The sequence below is a fragment of the Ictalurus furcatus genome, chromosome 8, assembly GCF_023375685.1.
Source record: "Ictalurus furcatus strain D&B chromosome 8, Billie_1.0, whole genome shotgun sequence".
NCBI classification, from domain to species: domain Eukaryota; kingdom Metazoa; phylum Chordata; class Actinopteri; order Siluriformes; family Ictaluridae; genus Ictalurus; species Ictalurus furcatus.
The window spans coordinates 16562886-16581036 of NC_071262.1; the positions used below are offsets into that span (position 1 = coordinate 16562886).

Below are 18151 nucleotides of genomic sequence, written 5' to 3' on the forward strand. Positions count from 1 at the left end.
GATCAGGCAACGCAGTGACTTCGCATCTGCACCTCCACAGTCCAATTTCCTGTTTTAACATTACCTCTTCAGCAGGAAATATACAGAAAGAGTTTGTCATCACCCACACCTTACACATGCACACACACACACACACACACACCAGAATCAACAGATTACAACAGACTGTAATCAGAAGAGCGTTGTATAGTGCATGCAAAGAACTGATAGAGCTGAAAGAGCTCCAAAGCCAAGAAGCTGCAGGAGCACACATGCTTCACCAACACAGCAGAACCGTTCCTGCTCACACACAGCCAGTGCAAAACATCCATCCAGCCTTATCCTAGTCTCGCAAGAGATCAGGCCATCACTAGAGATTTAGGTGCTTTGGTACTTTTCGTCACTCAATGTGGCCAAGAACTGTCTACTGTGAGAGGAAGAAACCATTTGACTGACACTGCAAATGATCAACCACACAACGTGGTTTAAAAAGACGGCCTTTAAATGTCACCTATACCACAGTGCTGTTGAAATCTCGATTCTGACAGCGTGAATGAATTCTCTATAACTGCAGCTCTGACAGTAGTGCTGCCAGTAATTCACATAGGTTTATATTAATGCGTTGATTCTAATACGTTATCAACTTACACGGGGAGTTGCGCGGCAGTCGCTCCGCATAATAATCTAAGACTAATAATAAACACATCAAGAAAACCATGTCGCACGGGTTTGGGGTTCAAATCCAGCCTGTGTGTGCAAGGAGTTTGCATGTTCTCCCCGCGCTTCGGGGGTTTCCTCCGGGTACTCCGGTTTCCCCCACCAGTCCAAATACACGCGTCGTAGACATGCGGACTGGCTTTTCCAAATTGTCCGCATGGTGTTCCCCGTCATAATGACAATGATAATGAGTCTTTCTTGGTCACGTATACATTACAGCACAGTGAAATTCTTTTTTTCTTCACATATCCTAGCATGTTAGGAGGCTGGGGTCAGAGCTCAGGGTCAGCCATGACAGCACCCCTGGAGTAGAGAGGGGCCAACAGTGGCAGCTTGGCAGTTCTGGGGCTTGAACCCCCAACCTACCGATCAGTAACCCAGAGTCTTAACCATCAAGCCACCACTGCCTACCATCCTGAGTTCCCTGGGATAGGCTCCAGGCTCCCCATGAGCCTATGTAGGATCAGCTGTATGGAAAATGGATATATGAAGCTTTCTGTAAATAGAAGTTTATCTACAACATTTGGAAGGAGTCTCCACTTCAGTGCTTTGTAACAGTCAGCCACATTTTGTGTTTTGCGGTTTCTGTTTTTTTTAATTAACATCAAGAGACAGAAAGAAAAGAGAGGTTGTTGAGGGAATGACTGTTTATAGTTGCTATACTGTACATGATAACAAGAACAAAGTTGATTCACAACATTAAAATGTTACTGTAAATGCACAGAAAGTATGTGCTATTCATTAATACATTTTAAAAATGTGTAATAGTCAGCAAACTGCTGTGAGGAATAAGACACTTTGGGACGTGCTGTTGCTGCAGTGCTACTGCAACATGGATTATTTTCCTATAACAGCATGTCCTGTCATGTTCTTCTTCCCAGTTATTCAGCAGCATTGATGAATTCTTGATTGTGATTGGCCAGAAGGGCTTGATTAATTTTGTATAACAGCAGCTCCGACAGTATTAGTCTTTTTAGAGACGAGACTAGGTCAGAGTTTGAGTTGATGATTGATTTAAAAAAAAAAAAAAATAAAAATAAAATAATAATAATTGCCTCACTTTCCATGTTACTGTGCATCACTACCACAAAACCTTGGTGAGAATGTAAGTAACAGGTATTACTTTCTATTTTTTATTATTTTAATTATATATTTCTCCGGTGTTTTAGAGGTGCATGTCTCTGATCCTATGGCTTTTATTGTTAGAGTGTAACAATAAAATGTAACTGCAGTTTTAATTTTGCATTATGTAATGTACAGTAGTTGCACACAGTAGTCCCCATTAACAAACTTGGCCTTTTTCTTAGCCTCGCAGTGAGATTTAAGATTCTGTTCATCTCTTTGTACAGGGAAATTCTTGTCCTGTTCCATGCTACATTCATTCCTTCATCTTACATAAGCGCTTAATCCTGGTCAGGGTTGCAACAGAATACACCCTGAATGCGAAAGCGAGCTGGGAATACACCCTGGGGTGTATGAAACCCCAGTCCAAGGGTCGCAGGGCATGATATGCTACAGATGATGGTATAGATGCTGTGGCGTATTCCCTTAAACACTGGAATATGCAATGCCTGCTGAATCTTTGTGTAAATGTAGTTCATTAATTAAGGAGACACTCTTAAAATGTAACGTTAAAACATTCGGACTCATGCCCACATACCCTGGACTGGATAGGGCACTGACGTCATTATCTAACCTTTAGAGTGGATTCGGTGAAGCTGACCCAGTGATCACGCTATTGATGAGCTGCAGCCGAGCAACCGTCTCCAAGGAAACAGACCCTGTTGCTGATGTGGTTTTGCAGACCTTTAGAGCCTTAAGTCTACTCACAGTCATAAGCTTAATGCAATTGGTCATACAGCTGCACCAATTCATGCACACACACACACACACACACACACAGCACCAATTTCAAAGCCAAAATGACTGAATATGTAGCTAATACAGCTGATCTCTGTGTGAAAAATCCTGGTATCAGAGTTTTTTTATAGTGTCTCTGAGTGAAATGATAAAAGAAGATGATGCAAATGAGGGTGGGGTACTGCATGATGCTCCTTCATGTCCACCGAGACTCTCTCTCTCTCTCTCACATGCACACAGACCTTCATCATGTTCCTGTGTTACACATTACCACAGACACGAATGAGTGTGAATTCTGCCCTGCGTCTCTGCAGTATAGCTGTGAACAAAGGGAATTCTGCCAAGCTGTTACCACACGCTTCGGTTTCTTTGGATAAAGCTACACGTTCGTCCCATAATCGTGTCTGCTAATGATGTTTTCTCTTTTAGATGATAGCAAAAGCAAATGATGCTCTAGCTCCCAAGCGGTACAGAGATAAATCCACTGACTAGTGAGCTATTCATCTTACAAGCAGAATGACTCAATCTAGTGCTCTGAATGGGTTCTCGCTGTCCCACGAACACAAAGTACAACACCGCATGATCATTTCAAAATGTCATGCACTACACAAATCTGATCCTCGTGCAAGACCAGACTGTGAGACACTATTCCATATAGCAGACATATTCAGCCCCCCCCCCCGCCCCAATGAGGTCCACTTCCCAGTTATTTGAGAACTTGCACCAAAAAAACTTGCTGTTTATGACCATTTTTGGTGAACTCTTAACATTCTCTATTTATTTTGACAGACAGCCGAGGGCGCCACATCAATGCGTCTTACAAAACATTGCGTGCACAGGTCAAAACATTACTAGTATAAAATAATGGAAGAGGGCGGGACTTCCAGAGAGTGTCAGTTAATATCGGATGCTGCGTCCCAATTCGCCTACTATCCCCATCCTAAACAGTATCCGAGATTAGAATTGGTATGTCCCAAATCGTAGTGTGATGAGACGAGTGTCCCAAAAGCTGCCAGTATGCTTTACTATCTCCAGTAGATTTACAAAGTGTCGATCCATGGAGACGTTTTCAGCAAATACTGCCCACAACTCCTTGCAGGAGGGAGAAGGAGTTTTGTGACCGTTTGCTTCGCCGAATTTAACATGGCAGACGAGTGTAATGTATTTTCAAGAGGTGTAAATGAAACATGAAAAAATTAAATCTAGGGAATTTAAAATTAAATGATATAGTATAAAATATATTAGGAATCATGAATGAAGAAAAGCTTTGCTTGTTTACGGTGACGGTGTGCGTAACTAGGCAATGACGTTCTCTTCCGTCACATGACATGTTAGTACGTCCCAGTACTTGCATAGTCTTCTGGTACACACTCAAAAGTATGTACATTTTTTTTCATAAAAAGACTACAAACTTTTAGTGCATGGTATAAGTAGGCGAATTGGGGCGCAGCAAAAGAGTTGAAATCACCTACGCAGCTTGGCTCATCTGCTTTTTCTTTTTTTTCCCTTCACTCTGGGGGAAAAAACGCAGCTCTTTTGCCATATTTTGGATGATGTTCCAGGGTACTCCGCCGTTAAAATGCAGAGCTCCTACTCAAACTTGCGTAAAGGTTGGCAGGTCTGTTACAGTCTTTTAAATATTTATAACATAAATGACTTATTTATCGCTCCCCTCACCTGGACCCCACAGTTTGAATACATATTTCAGATGCAAAGAGGATTTCGAGTTTATTTTCCAAACTGCAAGAGCAGAAATGAGATATAGACAAGGTTCTTCATTCTTGTGTGCTTATTAGAGAAACGCATCTGATAACTCCTAATGTGAGGTTCAGATGCAAATACTTCAACTCTTACCAATGACTAATGAATTGTGTACAACATCGAAAAAAATAAAAAATGTCCAAATGAAAAGCTTTCAGTTCGCTCCCTGTAGCTCTTCAATCGTTTCCCATAATAATGACAGAAGAAATCTGCCTCAGGATGACTTCGGTCTAAACGGAGATGAGCCCTACAGGCAAGCCTGGAGTGGAAAAAGTGCTTTCATCACTTACACCAAATGATTTCCTACTCATTAGGGGAAAGATATTTTCAGTTCCAGGACCCAGAACAGATGTGTGCAAAGGTTTGAAAATCTTATTGACACTTTTGAGACCGTGTGGTAGGCACTAGCATAAACATAGGACAAAAACACAAGACAATCACCAAACAACCCAGACCTTTTCTACGGCACAGAGAACCTTAAAACCTTAAAGCTATATTGTAAATTATCAAATAATAATCATTATGGATCACATTTTAATCGACACCATGCCACTGCAAACCACTGTTACTCCACGACAGAAGAAGAAGCAGCACAGGGTCATGCAACACAGAGCTTACCATTCCTCCTCTGCAAAACTACCATCCTCCATTTCAGACCTGTGACTGTTGGGTGAAGTAGAAAACAGTTAGACACTGGGTCACTGAGCATTCCTGCCAGCACTTGCAATCCTATACTGCACAACAACAACAACAACAACAACAACAACAGGTACAAAGCAATTCTAATACTTGTACAAACACAGTTACTACTGGTAGATCAGGGGGGAAATGATGAGTTAGGATTTTATCTTAATTGGCACCAGTGGAAATGTTGAGTAAACCTGGCTTTTTGTTAAATAGTGTACATAAAGACAGCAAAGGTTCAGAAAAACTTGTCATTCTGGATCTCTAGCAACACACACACAAAAAACACAAGTAAACATGTTACATAAACATGGAGTTTTTAACATCTAGGGGACAAGTAGGCTTTGTAGGCACGAGGGTTTCCCCCCCTCATTCAACAACCAGAGAAATAAGAATAAATCCCTGTTCACTTCTGGCTTTCACCAAAACATGATTTTTAAAAAAAAATGTACACTCGCTGGCCACGCACTCATTCATGCAATTATCCAAATCAGCCAATCATGGCGCAGCAGCTCAATGCATAAATTCATGTAGATGCAGGTTAAGAGCTTCAGTTTATGTTTACATCAAACATCAAACCCTTGAAAAATGCGACTCTGGCATGCTTGTTGGTGCCAAACAGAAACTGCTTATCTCCTGAGATTTTCCCACAAAACAGTCTCTAGATTTTAGACAGAAAATTCAAATAAAAATGTTTTTTAAAATAAAGTAGATTGGCCAGAGGAGAATGGCTAGTGGTTTGAGCTGACAGGAAAGTAACTCAGATAACCACTCTTTACAACCGTGGTGAGTGGAAAAGCATCATCATCCATCATTGGCACAGACTCACCCAAACTGTGCACAGAGCAAGGGCTTCCCTGAGACATGCATTCACACTGCTGCACACGTGTAGAAGCCTGGCGAGAGCACTAACTGACCTCGAGCACGTACCCAAGCTTCCGGACGAGCTTAGCGGCCACCTCTCTCACCCAGAGAACAGAGCTCGTTATCCAGGACTCCTGGCATGGATGGCTGTGGCACTGTTGCGATTCGAACTCGTGAACTTCCACCGAAAGCCAGAATATTCGGAGCCTCGCATGACAAATGTTGTCAAATTAATTAACATTTGCAACCATAGGGATTTTCTTCATTAGTTACTGCTCTACAGAATGAGCCATGTGTGGGAACAAGTTTGTGTGTGTGTGTGTGTGTGTGTGTGTGTGTGTGTGTGATTTAACACATCGCATGTTCTGTTGGGGTTGTATAAGCAGTCAGTGTGGTTAAACACACAATGTCAAGAGGGCACACCACAACATTAGAGTCAGGAATAGGATGAAGATATATAGCAGTGACTCTTTTGCTTAACTGTTGACGCTCTTCAATATTCTGAGCGATGTATTATATAGCACTGCTGTGTTGTGAGGCTGACTGGACTTGTGTAATCCCAGCGGTTTGTTTAAACTCACTCTAAATGTGCAAAGCGATGCTTAAAAATCCTTGATTCCAATAAAAGCACTAGACGGATTATCCCGTGAAGCCTGGACACACAATCCCCTGGGTTCCCGGGTAAGATGCCCATATTCACACCAGCTCATGTTTCCGCTAATTAACCAGTCTTCATGTTTTTATCTTCAGGGGGAAAAAAAAAAAATAAATCTAGGCCACTCTTCATGTCTTCATTCATTACTTTTCTTATTTGTTCTCTCTCTTTCTTTCTCTCATTCTCTCACGATCTTTCTCATAATAAAAACAAAGATAACAGGCTTAAGAAATGAACCTGCTATTACCCGGCTTGAAGTGCTCAGGAAGGGTCAATGGGAGGGACTGGGGCGTGGCAGGAGGTAGCTCTCAGAGAAACTAAGGCCCAGTTTACACTAGTGTGTTTTTTGTTTTAAAACGCATAACTTTTGCTACGGTTACGCCTGTCGTCTACACTGCTCCGGGGAGACTTTTGGAAACGCCGTAGAGCCCGTTGTAGTTTGAAAACTCCGGGCTGGTGTTTCAGTGTAAACAGACCAAAATGAAGACTTTTGAAAACGAAGGCGCGGCTGCCCAGATTCGACTCCTGATTGGATCATTGCATATCCTTCCCTGATTTATCAAGCCACTACCATATGACCATTACACTACTTTGATCGTATACACAACAACACGGAGACTGAACCGCAAACTTCGCTGTCATTCTTCGCAGCCATTGTGCAGTTACATTCTGTATTTTATAATACTGCAGCTGCCTACATGCACAAGAGGCAAGCAATGATTAGAGCAATCCGCAACAAATCTCATTTCAACCGACGTAAGCCCTACATGGAACACTGGTTTGTTGTGCCTGCCAGTGACTAGCACCCAACTTCCTGTTTACACTTGTACGTGCATGCCCAGTGTGCACAAATGGTCATGTGCCATGCGTATTCGGTCGTGTAGTGTGGACAGAGATCATTTCTGAAACATAGCGGAAACGCCAGAGTGGACAAGGATCGTTTTCATTTTAAAACGAAAACACACTAGTTTAACCAGGGCCTAAGCTTCAAAAGCAGCCTTGCTTATTTGAAGCAGATAAAAAAACCCAAAAAAACAGGGAAGTATCAATATTTCTGAGGAAGAAGGAACAAGCCTTCTAATACACCACCTGACTGTTCAGCCTACGAGCACTGGAAATAGACACATTAAAGATTAAGCTGTAGGAAGAATAGCTATAAAAAATTTACATAAACTCACACTCACACACACATGCAGATAGCGGAAAAGGGCATGAGTGAGGCTGTTACAGCTGAGCCATTCTGCATGTCTGAAAGGTCAGAACTGAGTGGATGTGGATGCTGAGAGTCCCAACCCCACCCCCCCCACCCCCCAGGTAGCATTTAAGAATGTCTTTGACAAAAGAAGAATGTATTGAAATCATGCAGTACATTTACAGTATCTCACAAAAGTGAGTACACCCCTCACATTTTTGTAAATATTTGATTATAACTTTTCATGTGACAACACTGAAGAAATGACACTTTGCTACAATGTAAAGTAGTGAGTGTACAGCTTGTGTAAGACTGTAAATTTGCTGTCCCCTCAAACTAACTCAAAACACAGCCATTAATGTCTAAACCGCTGGCAACACAAGTGAGTACACCCCTAAGTGAAAATGTCCAAATTGGGCCCAATTAGCCATTTTCCCTCCCCGGTGTCACGTGACTTGTTAGTGTTACAAGGTCTCAGGTGTGAATGGGGAGCAGGTGTGTTAAATTTGGTGTCATTGCTCTCACACTCCCTCATACTGGTCACTGAAAGTTCAACTCTCTGAGGGTCTGAAAAAATAATTGTTGTTCTACATAAAGATGGCCTAGGCTATAAGAAGATTGCCAAGACCCTGACACTGAGCTGCAGCACGGTGGGCAAGACCATACAGTGGTTTAACAATACAGGTTCCACTCAGAACAGGCCTCGCCATGGTTGACCAAAGAAGTTGAGTGCACGTGCTCAGCGTCATCTCCAGAGGTTGTCTTTGGGAAATAGACATATGAGTGCTGCCAGCATTGCTGGAGAGGTTGAAGGGGTAAGGGGTCAGCCTGTCAGTGCTCAGACCATACGCCGCACACTGCATCAAATTGGTTTGCATGGCTGTCGTCCCAGAAAGAAGCCTCTTCTAAAGATGATGCACAAGAAAGCCCGCAAACAGTTTGCTGAAGACAAGCAGACTAAGGACATAGATTACTCGAACCATGTCCTGTGGTCTGATGAGACCAAGATAAACTTATTTGGTTCAGATGGTGTCAAGCGTGTGTGGCCAGGTGGCAAGCAGGTGAGGAGTACAAAGACAAGTGTGTCTTGCCTACAGTCAAGCATGGTGGTGGGAGTGTCATGGACTGGGGCTGCATGAGTGCTGCCGGCACTGGGGAGCTACAGTTCATTGAGGGAACCATGAATGCCAACATGTACTGTTACATACTGAAGCAGAGCATGATCAGTATGTAGTATTCCAGCATGATAACGACCCCAAACACACCTCCAAGACAACCACTGCCTTGTGAAAAGAGCTGAGGGTGAAGGTGATGGACTGGCCAAGGATGTCTCCAGACCTAAACCCTATTGAGCATCTGTGGGGCATCCTCAAACGAAAGGTGGAGGAGCACAAGGTCTCTAACATCCACCAGCTCCGTGATGTCATCATGGAGGAGTGGAAGAGGACTCCAGTGGCAACCTGTGAAGCTCTGGTGAACTCCATGCCCAAGAGGGTTAAGGCAGTGCTGGAAAATAATGGTGGCCACACAAAATATTGACACTTTGGGCCCAATTTGGACATTTTCACTTAGAGGTGTGCTCACTTTTGTGAGATACTGTACATGGACAACAATAATCCGATATTAATCCGATTAAGACAGTACCATTTAAACAGTGATTATTGATGACCATAATCCGGCTAAAGTCATACTTCTGTTTTACTCGCATTATCGACGTGCGTTACAGACATTTAAACACCTTAATCACACTATTAACATTGTGTGGGAGTTTTCACCGCATTTTGCGAGAGGACATGTACACACGGCAGTGCTCAACCGTTTTACGGCAAACAAGAGAGCACAGCTGCGTCCGAAACCACGTACTTACCTGCTATATAGTACGTGTAATACATATATTTAGTTAAGTACTGTTGCCAAACTTATTAAAGGCAGCTTAATAAGAGCGTTGCTCAAATCCAATAAACCAAAAACCCCTGGCCTTTCTGTGGTGATCATCCAGAGCTTATAATAATCTCATCTCTGAGACAAATCAACTGAGATGATCACAGAAAAATAACAGCGACTGTACGACTTGAGCTCTTATCTGTCTCATGCTGTGTGATGATGAACATTTTATCACACACACACAGCAGCACTGTCATATACTGTACACACATGAATGCGCAGCTGCCGATGTCACCTCTAACAACTTTTTTTCCCCCCATCACACACAGCAATACAACAGTGTCTAATGCAGCACATCTAACACCGCCCTCTGTAACCAAAAATAGATCAGGACAGCAGAAGCTGCTCTGGGAAAATAAAGTCCGAAGCTAAACAAAGGACTGTAAGCCATCTGAGTAAAGGGACCTGTGGGTGTTATTTATAGCATACTGTACACTCTATGCAGGGAGGCAGAACAAGCATCATACACACTCCTTACTGATAATAAAATAAGCATTGTGCAAGGTGTGCATGTGTGTGCCTAAATATGTACAGGTATGTGAGAGATGGAAGCAGTCTCACCCATAGGCCACTCCAGCAATGGTACACTTCTTAAACTGCATCACATTGCAGGTCAGTGTTCCAGTTTTGTCTGAAAAGATATACTTCACCTGCAGATAAATAGGGATTGACAATAAAATATATTATATTTTATATGTATATATATATATATATATATATATATATATATATATATATATATATATATATATATATATATATATAAAAATAAAAGGAAAAAAAAGAAGCCATTAGTGTTCTTAAATGATGACTGTACTGTTATTTTTCATGTGTGTGTGTACTCATGTAGTACCTGGCCCAGCTCTTCATTCAGGTTGGATGTTCGAGCCATAGCCGGAGTGTTGTTAACTTCATACAGCATGTCCGTGTCCTAAAACGAAGCATTTAACAGAATGAGACTCACACTGAGGTCTTTTTGTACCACAAATGCAGACTAATGTAGATTAATCTTTTGCTTACGGCATACTATGGACTACATAATTAAATACAGGGTGTCCTAAAAGCAACTGAGAAGTGAACACCCACAAACGTAGTCCCCTATGCATGGAGACTTCTGGGACACTCTGTAGTATGGGCCATGTATTGGAGTACCTATTACATGACTTTTGTAGAGGAGTAACATCACGAATAGTAACAGAATACACCTCAGTACATGTTCCACTTAAAAGAAAAGACTAGATCTTAACCTGCATGGTAACATACATCACTGAACTGCACTGAAACAGCCTCCACAGGTACAACCACAGACTCGAAAACCTAAAATATCCAGTTTAAATTTCGTAGTGAATGAGCGTAGTGGAGTTCTCTCCTGGTTCGGCATAATGTCCCTCTGGTGGATCTGCTCTTTTTGCTATGTACGGCAAGTTTCCAACAATCCACGCTTCATTTTGAATGCATCATATGGAGATTAGTAACACAATACACGCCACTGAATGCACCAGGTGAGACCAGTTCAGTCTCATGGTCACACAGACGCTGCTGTGTGTCACAGCCGAATCCAATTTTGTCAACTGGACAGTGTAAATGGGTTATTTTGATAATGCTCCACATTTAGTTTCTGAGGCTTTTTTAAGCAGCCCTGGAGATTGGGAAGTGTGTGGATCAGAAGTGGGAAATTTAACAAGAAACACTGGCGATGTAGCGCTTCAGTGAAAACACTAAACTCAACCTGTCTCTTAATATTGCTATGTGCCTGATGGTGCACCACGGGCTTCGATTCTCTTATGGGCATACTTATGACGTTTCCAAGCCCACAGGATGTCCCAGTTTTAGAAAAGGGGGCATATGATATGCATATGGCATTGCTCTTGACAGGCAGCTTGCATCCAAAATTGTGCCATATCCGGAATGAGTGCTATAGAGTGAAATCAAACTCAAGATTTCATGTTCCAAGGCCCTGTAAAATTAGTTATTACAGAAACAATAATGTATTACACTGGGCATATAATTACACATGAATTACAACCAACCAACTGTCAGAGCTGCTAACCAATCAGATTTGAGAATTAACAGTACTGTGGTATAACGAGTATTATTATACTTGTGACCAATGTACAGAGCTGTTCTATGTCCATCTATCCATTTTCTGTACTGCGGGAGCCTGGAGCCTATCCCAGGGAACTCGGGGCACGAGGCGGTGGGACACCCTGGACAGGGGAGGGAGGGATGGACACCCACTCACTAACACCACAGACAATTAGGAACTGGCATTGCAACGCATGTCCTTGGACTGGGGGAGTACCTGGAGGAAACCCCCAAAGCATGGGGAGAACATGCAAGGTCCATGCATACAGGGCGGAGACAGGAATTGAACACTCAACCCTTGTGAAGAAACCCTTCATGAAGAAAGCAAAGAGAGGAGGAGTTACCCTGCCCGGAGGAAGCCCGGGGCCCCCGTCTGGAGCCAGGCCCAGAGGGAGGGCCCGACTGCGAGCGCCTGGTGGCTGGGTTTGCCACAGAGCCCAGCCGGCCAAAGCCCGAAAAAGCAACATGGCACCCCCCTCTCCATCCTATGGGCCCACCACTCATGGGGTGAACCGTGGGGGTCGGGTGCGCTGCTACACGGGTGGCAGTGAAGGTCAGGGGCCACGACAGACCAGACTCGGGCGGTAGAGGCTGGCTCTGGGGATGTGGAACGTCACCTCTCTGTGGGGGAAGGAAGTGGAACTTGTGCGGGAGGTGGAGCGATACCAGTTAGATCTGGTGGGGCTTACCTCTACGTCTCGGTTCTGGAACCGTACTCCTGGATAGGGGATGGACTCTATTCTACTCTGGAGTTGACCAGGGTGTGAGACGCTGGGTGGGTGTAGGGATATTCACAAGTCCCCGGTTGTGCGTGGTTACGTTGGAGTTTACCCCGGTGGACGAAAGGGTCGCCTCCTTACGCCTACGGGTTGTGGGGGGAAAACTCTTACTGTTGTCTGTGCATATGAACCGAACACCAGTTCAGAGTACTCGGCCTTCTTGGAGACCCTGAACGGAGTCCTGTATGGGGCACCAGTAGGGGACTCCATAGTTCTACTGGGAGACTTCAACGCGCACGTGGGCAATGATGGAGATACCTGGAGAGGCGTGATTAGGAGGAACAGCCTCCCTGATCTAAACCCGAGTGGGCGTTTGTTGTTGGACTTCTGTGCTAGTCATGGACTGTCTATAACGAATATCATGTTCGAACATAAGGAGGTTCATAATTGCACATAGTACCAGAGCACCCTAGGCCGAAGGTCGATGATCGATTATGTAAACGTATCATCTGATCTGAGGCTGCATGTTCTGGACACTTGGGTGAAGAGAGGGGCAGAGCTGTCAACTGATTACCATCTGGTGGTGAGTTGGGTTAAGGGGTGGGGGAAGACTCTGGACAGACCGGGTAAGCCCAAACGGGTAGTGTGGGTGAACTGGGAACATCTGGAGGAGGACCTCTGTCCATGAGATCTTCAACTTACACCTGTGGCAGAGTTTTTCTGGCATCCCTGTGGAGGTTGGGGGCATTGAGCCTGAGTAGGCAATGTTCAAAGCCTCCATTGTTGAAGCTGCGGTGGTGAGCTGTGGTCTCAAGGTCTTATGTGCCTCAAGGGGCGGTAACTCTCGAACATCGTGGTGGACACCGGTGGTCAGGGAAGCCGTCCGACTGAAGAAGGAGGCCTTCCGGGATGTGTTATCCCGGAGGGCTCCGGAGGCAGTTGCAAGGTACCGACAAGCCCGAAGGGCTGCAGCCTCTGCCGTGAAAGAGGCAAATCCGCAGGTGTGGGAGAAGTTCGGAGTGGACATGGAGAAGGACTTTCGGTCGGCACCAAGGTGTTTCTGGAAAACCATCCGCCACCTCAGGAAGGGGAAATGGGGAACCATCCAAGCTGTGTACAGTAAGGATGGGACGCTGTTGACCTCAACTGAGGAGGTAATTGCACGGTGGAAGGAACACTTCGAGGAACTCCTGAATCTGACTAACACGCTCTCTATGGTAGAGGCAGAGGTGGAGGCTGATGGGGGATCATCATCAATTTCCCTGGTGGAGGTCACTGAGGTAGTCAAACAAGTACACAGTGGCAAAGCCCTGCGGATTGATTAGGTCTGTCCAAGAAATGCTGAAAGCTCTGGGTGTGGAGGGGATGTCTTGGATGACACGCCTCTGTAACATTGCGTGGAAGTCGGGGACAGTGCCCAAGGTGTGGCAGACCGGGGTGGTGTTTCCCCTGTTCAAAAAGGGGGACCAGAGAGTGTGTGCCAATTATAGGGGTATCACACTTCTCAGCCTCCCTGGTAAAGTCTACTCCAAGGTGCTGGAACGGAGGGTTCGGCCAATAGTCGAACCTCGAATTGAAGAGGAACCATGCGAATTCCGTCCTGGTCGTGGAACAACGGACCAGCTCTTTATTCTCGCAAGGATCTTGGAGGGGGCCTGGGAGTATGCCCATCCGGTCTACTTGTGTTTTGTAGATCTGGAGAAGGCGTATGACCGGGTTCCCAGGGGTTTACTGTTTACCTCAGCACTGGAGGTGCTGAGGGAGTATGGGGTGAGGGGTTCCCTTCTTAGGGCTATCCAATCGCTGTACGCCCAAAGCGAGAGCTGTGTCCGGATTCTCGGCAAAAAGTCGGACTCGTTCCAGGTGGGGGTTGGTCTCCGCCAGGGCTGCACTTTGTCACCAATTCTGTTTGTGATATTCATGGACAGGATATCAAGGCGTAGTCATGGTGGGGAGGGGTTGTGGTTTGGTGGCCTGATGTTCTCATTGCTGCTTTTCGCAGATGATGTGGTCCTGATGGCATCATCGGTCCGTGACCTTCAGCACTCACTGGATCGGTTCGCAGCCGAGTGTGAAGCGGCTGGGATGAGGATTAGCACCTCTAAATCTGAGGCCATGGTTCTCAGCAGGAAACCGATGGAGTGCCTACTCCGGGTAGGGAATGAGTACTTAACCCAAGTGAAGGAGTTCAAGTACCTCGGGGTCTTGTTCACGAGTGAGGGGACATTGGAGCGTGAGATTGGCCGGAGAATCGGAGCAGCGGGAGTGGTATTGCAATCGCTTTACCGCACCGTTGTGACGAAAAGAGAGCTGAGTCGGAAGGCAAAGCTCTCGATCTACCAGGCAATTTTTGTTCCTACCCTCACCTATGGTCATGAAGGCTGGGTAGTGACCGAGAGAACTAGATCGCGGGTACAAGCGGCCAAAATGGGTTTTCTCAGGAGGGTGGCTGGTTTCTCCCTTAGAGATAGGGTGAGAAGCTTGGCTATCCGAGAGGAACTCAGAGTAGAGCCGCTGCTCCTTTGCGTTGAAAGGTGTTGAGGTGGTTCAAACCAGTTGAGGTGGTTCAGGCACCTGGTAAGGATGCCCCCTGGGTGCCTCCCTAGGGAGGTGTTCCAGGCACAACCAGCTGGGAGGAGACCTTGGGGAAGACCCAGGACTAGATGGAGAGATTATATCTCCACACTGGCCTGGGAACGCCTCGGGATCCCCCAGTCAGTGCTGGTTAATGTGGCTCGGGATGGGGAAGTTTGGGGTCCCCTGCTGGAGCTGCTGCCCCTGCAACCCGATAACAGATTAGCGGTTGAGGATATATATATATACACACACACACACACACACACACACACACACACACACATATATATATATATATATATATATATATATATATATACACATACATATACACACATTATATGTGTATATATATATATATATATATATATATATATATATATATATATATATATATATACATATATATATATATATATATACATATATATATATATATATATATATATATCTCCCTGCTGCAATCTCAAAATAATTTTATTCTGCTTAGTCCTTGGATTCTAAATTCTTTCGGAGAAGTGTCAGCCACACGGATGGGAAAAAAAAGTAAGGTAAATGTTAGCAGGTCACTAAGCCTGCTGAGGATTTAAGACCTATGCTCACACTCCAATTCTCTAATTAAGGTCCCGTACAGACCTGAGATTACAGAGCCTTCTATAGTGCTGTTAAGCTCTGGACACGTGTGTGATTGGATTGTGAGTGAGTCGGGTGTCCTACTCTCAGTGGATAAGCTCACACAGGAAGTTCCAGCATGACTTTTAAACAAACACATGCTAAAAAAAAAAAGCATCAAGGCAATTGATTCATTAAGTGAAATCCACTCAGGGTCTCATGCTCACCCAGTTGATGAAATACGCCTGGATAAACTTGATCACCTCCAACGTCACCAGCAGACTAATGGGAATCAAGTTGTTGAAGAGGATGATGAAGGTGAGGAAGTTTAGACCAAAGTTCGCTGCACCTCCATCTGACACAGTCCGGAGAGGAAGAACAAGGAAAGGGAAAAAAAAGTGCAGAGAGGAAAGAGGGGCAGTACAAAGAGACAGAATCAGTTTAAATAGATAGGACATGTGTGTAGAGGGGAAAAGTAAAAAAAAAAAAAAGAAAAGAAAATCAACAATGCCAGAAGCTCACTCCCATCTAATGGGCATCGTTTCCACAACGTTACACATGTACCACAGAACGTTGTCCAAACGCTGTACCATTAGCTGAGATTACCCCCTACCTCCCCTCCACACCTCTCCCATCAGCCTCGAACCATGAGATTTACATCCCCTTCAATTAGTACCCCCATAATTCAGTTAGCTGAGCTTCCAAACAAAGTTGGTGGCGTCATAGCAGCCGTCTTTGGAAACGAGCACGACTCAAAGCAATGAGTTCCACACAAAGCACTGGGGTGACAGGACAGAGACTTCTCCCATCTCAAATCCCACCGTGAACAAAACGGAGACAAAACGACGCTACATTGACACATGGCACTTCACGGCTCACGCGTGAACTAACCGTGAGTTTAATGAGCATTACCTGTCCTGTATACAACCCAATCCTGCTCAATCAGAGCAGATAGGAGAGGGAGTCCTTACCCAAGGGCGTATTTAAAAATGATAATAATAATAAACATTTAGAATGGACAGTAAGCAAGAGGTGGCCAATGATGGAGACTACTGTTATGGAGTCTGAACACAGCGGGAGAGAGATGACTGCTAGAGGGTGGAAGGCAACATGACCAGTTCAAGATGATTTGATGCAAAGGAGAGACTCGGCCCAAAGCACACGCCCTGGAAATGGAGGGGAATTATTAAAAAATTAACTACTTTTTTTTTTTTTTTTTTTTTTTTTTTTTAAAGAGAGTGGTGTCATTTATGATTATTTAGGTAGACTGGAGACATCAGGGTTGAATCAGAATTCAATAGATCATAAGCATCACTTCTACAGAATAGAAGATAAACTAGAAGTGATGTTTAATTATATCGAAATACATAATTAGCATCACTTCTTCAGGATAGAGGATCTACTAAAGGTGACAAATGTAGAGTGAATGGAAAAAAAGTCATTTTTAAGCTTTTAAATATAAATAAATATAAATAAAACACTCAATTTCCACTCTGTACTATTCTGCCACACAACATGCTCAGAGTGCTGAACATGCAGCCTAGAGCCCTGCGTCAATGCAGTAGGAGGTTACGATTATTGGATTAAGGCTGGGATTGGCAATCCTCCATGATGAGGAGCAGCCAAGGCTTCAGATGCAGCAGGGTACTTCCAGCTGTAACCGGCAGTGCACCAGGGGTTGCAGTGAGAACTTAAAGAGACCACTGCAAAGTCAGCAATTCAGAAGCATTTACACACACACACAAAAAAAACGAAGTTATTTTTACACTCCGTGCTTCACAGAGGAGGTAGTGGGGGTCAGGGGGGTGTCACTGCAGGTGCAGGTTGTGCAAATGCATAAGAAACAGAGCTACTGAGTCTTTCAGGCCCTTGTGCATAAAGTATTACAGGTCTCATAGAGGATGACCTAGGACGAACACGAGCGGGGCTGATGGCAGAAAAATCACAGGGGGGCAAATGCCAAATGAATAATTTATAATGAATAATAGCAACACTGCTGGTGCATGAGGTAAGCGCTCTACAGGAAGTGTAAGGAGAATATCTACATGATTTTCACTACTTTGCTTAAGAGAATTCCTCTAGAAGTAAACAAAGAACCCATGCACTGTTTCCTGCAGCAAACCTATCACCAGGTCTCCTGTTGTTTTTCCTGACACAAGAAGTGACTGTAGCAAAAGAAAGTACACGACTCAATCAAATGTATCAATGCCACCGCTCTCTTCTTCTTCTTTTTTTGTTCAATACGAGACAAAAACTAGCATTCGACCGAGTCTCACTCCTTTAGAGGAATATAATCAATCTCTAGATGGAGGCCTGAATTATGACCTTACTGTTCCCTTGAACAATAGCTTCATGATCTATGATGCCTGCACTATTGAGCAGACTTCGTAAAGCAATGGCGCAAATCTGAAAGGCGACTCTGTCCTGAAGCAGCGCACTCCAAGTGCAGGGAACGGCGTAGGTCATAAAACAAACCAGGATCGAACTGGACATAAACAACCT

At 44.4% G+C, this 18151-nt stretch overlaps 1 protein-coding gene across 5 annotated transcripts in view; it reads right to left on the reverse strand.

The window, feature by feature from the left end:
* The window catches only part of atp8a1 (ATPase phospholipid transporting 8A1), a 157916-nt gene that overhangs the window by 80978 nt on the left and 58787 nt on the right, over positions 1–18151 (reverse strand). For 3 of the 5 annotated variants that reach the window (XM_053631096.1, XM_053631094.1, XM_053631093.1), the window contains exons 12-15: positions 15877–16004; positions 10510–10587; positions 10218–10306; positions 4936–4980 (exon numbers count right to left, since the gene is read on the reverse strand). In XM_053631096.1, the coding sequence (XP_053487071.1) occupies positions 4936–4980; positions 10218–10306; positions 10510–10587; positions 15877–16004 (340 nt within the window). The remainder of the gene's footprint in view (positions 1–4935; positions 4981–10217; positions 10307–10509; positions 10588–15876; positions 16005–18151) is intronic. The other 2 variants (XM_053631097.1, XM_053631095.1) reach the window with 1 other exon arrangement.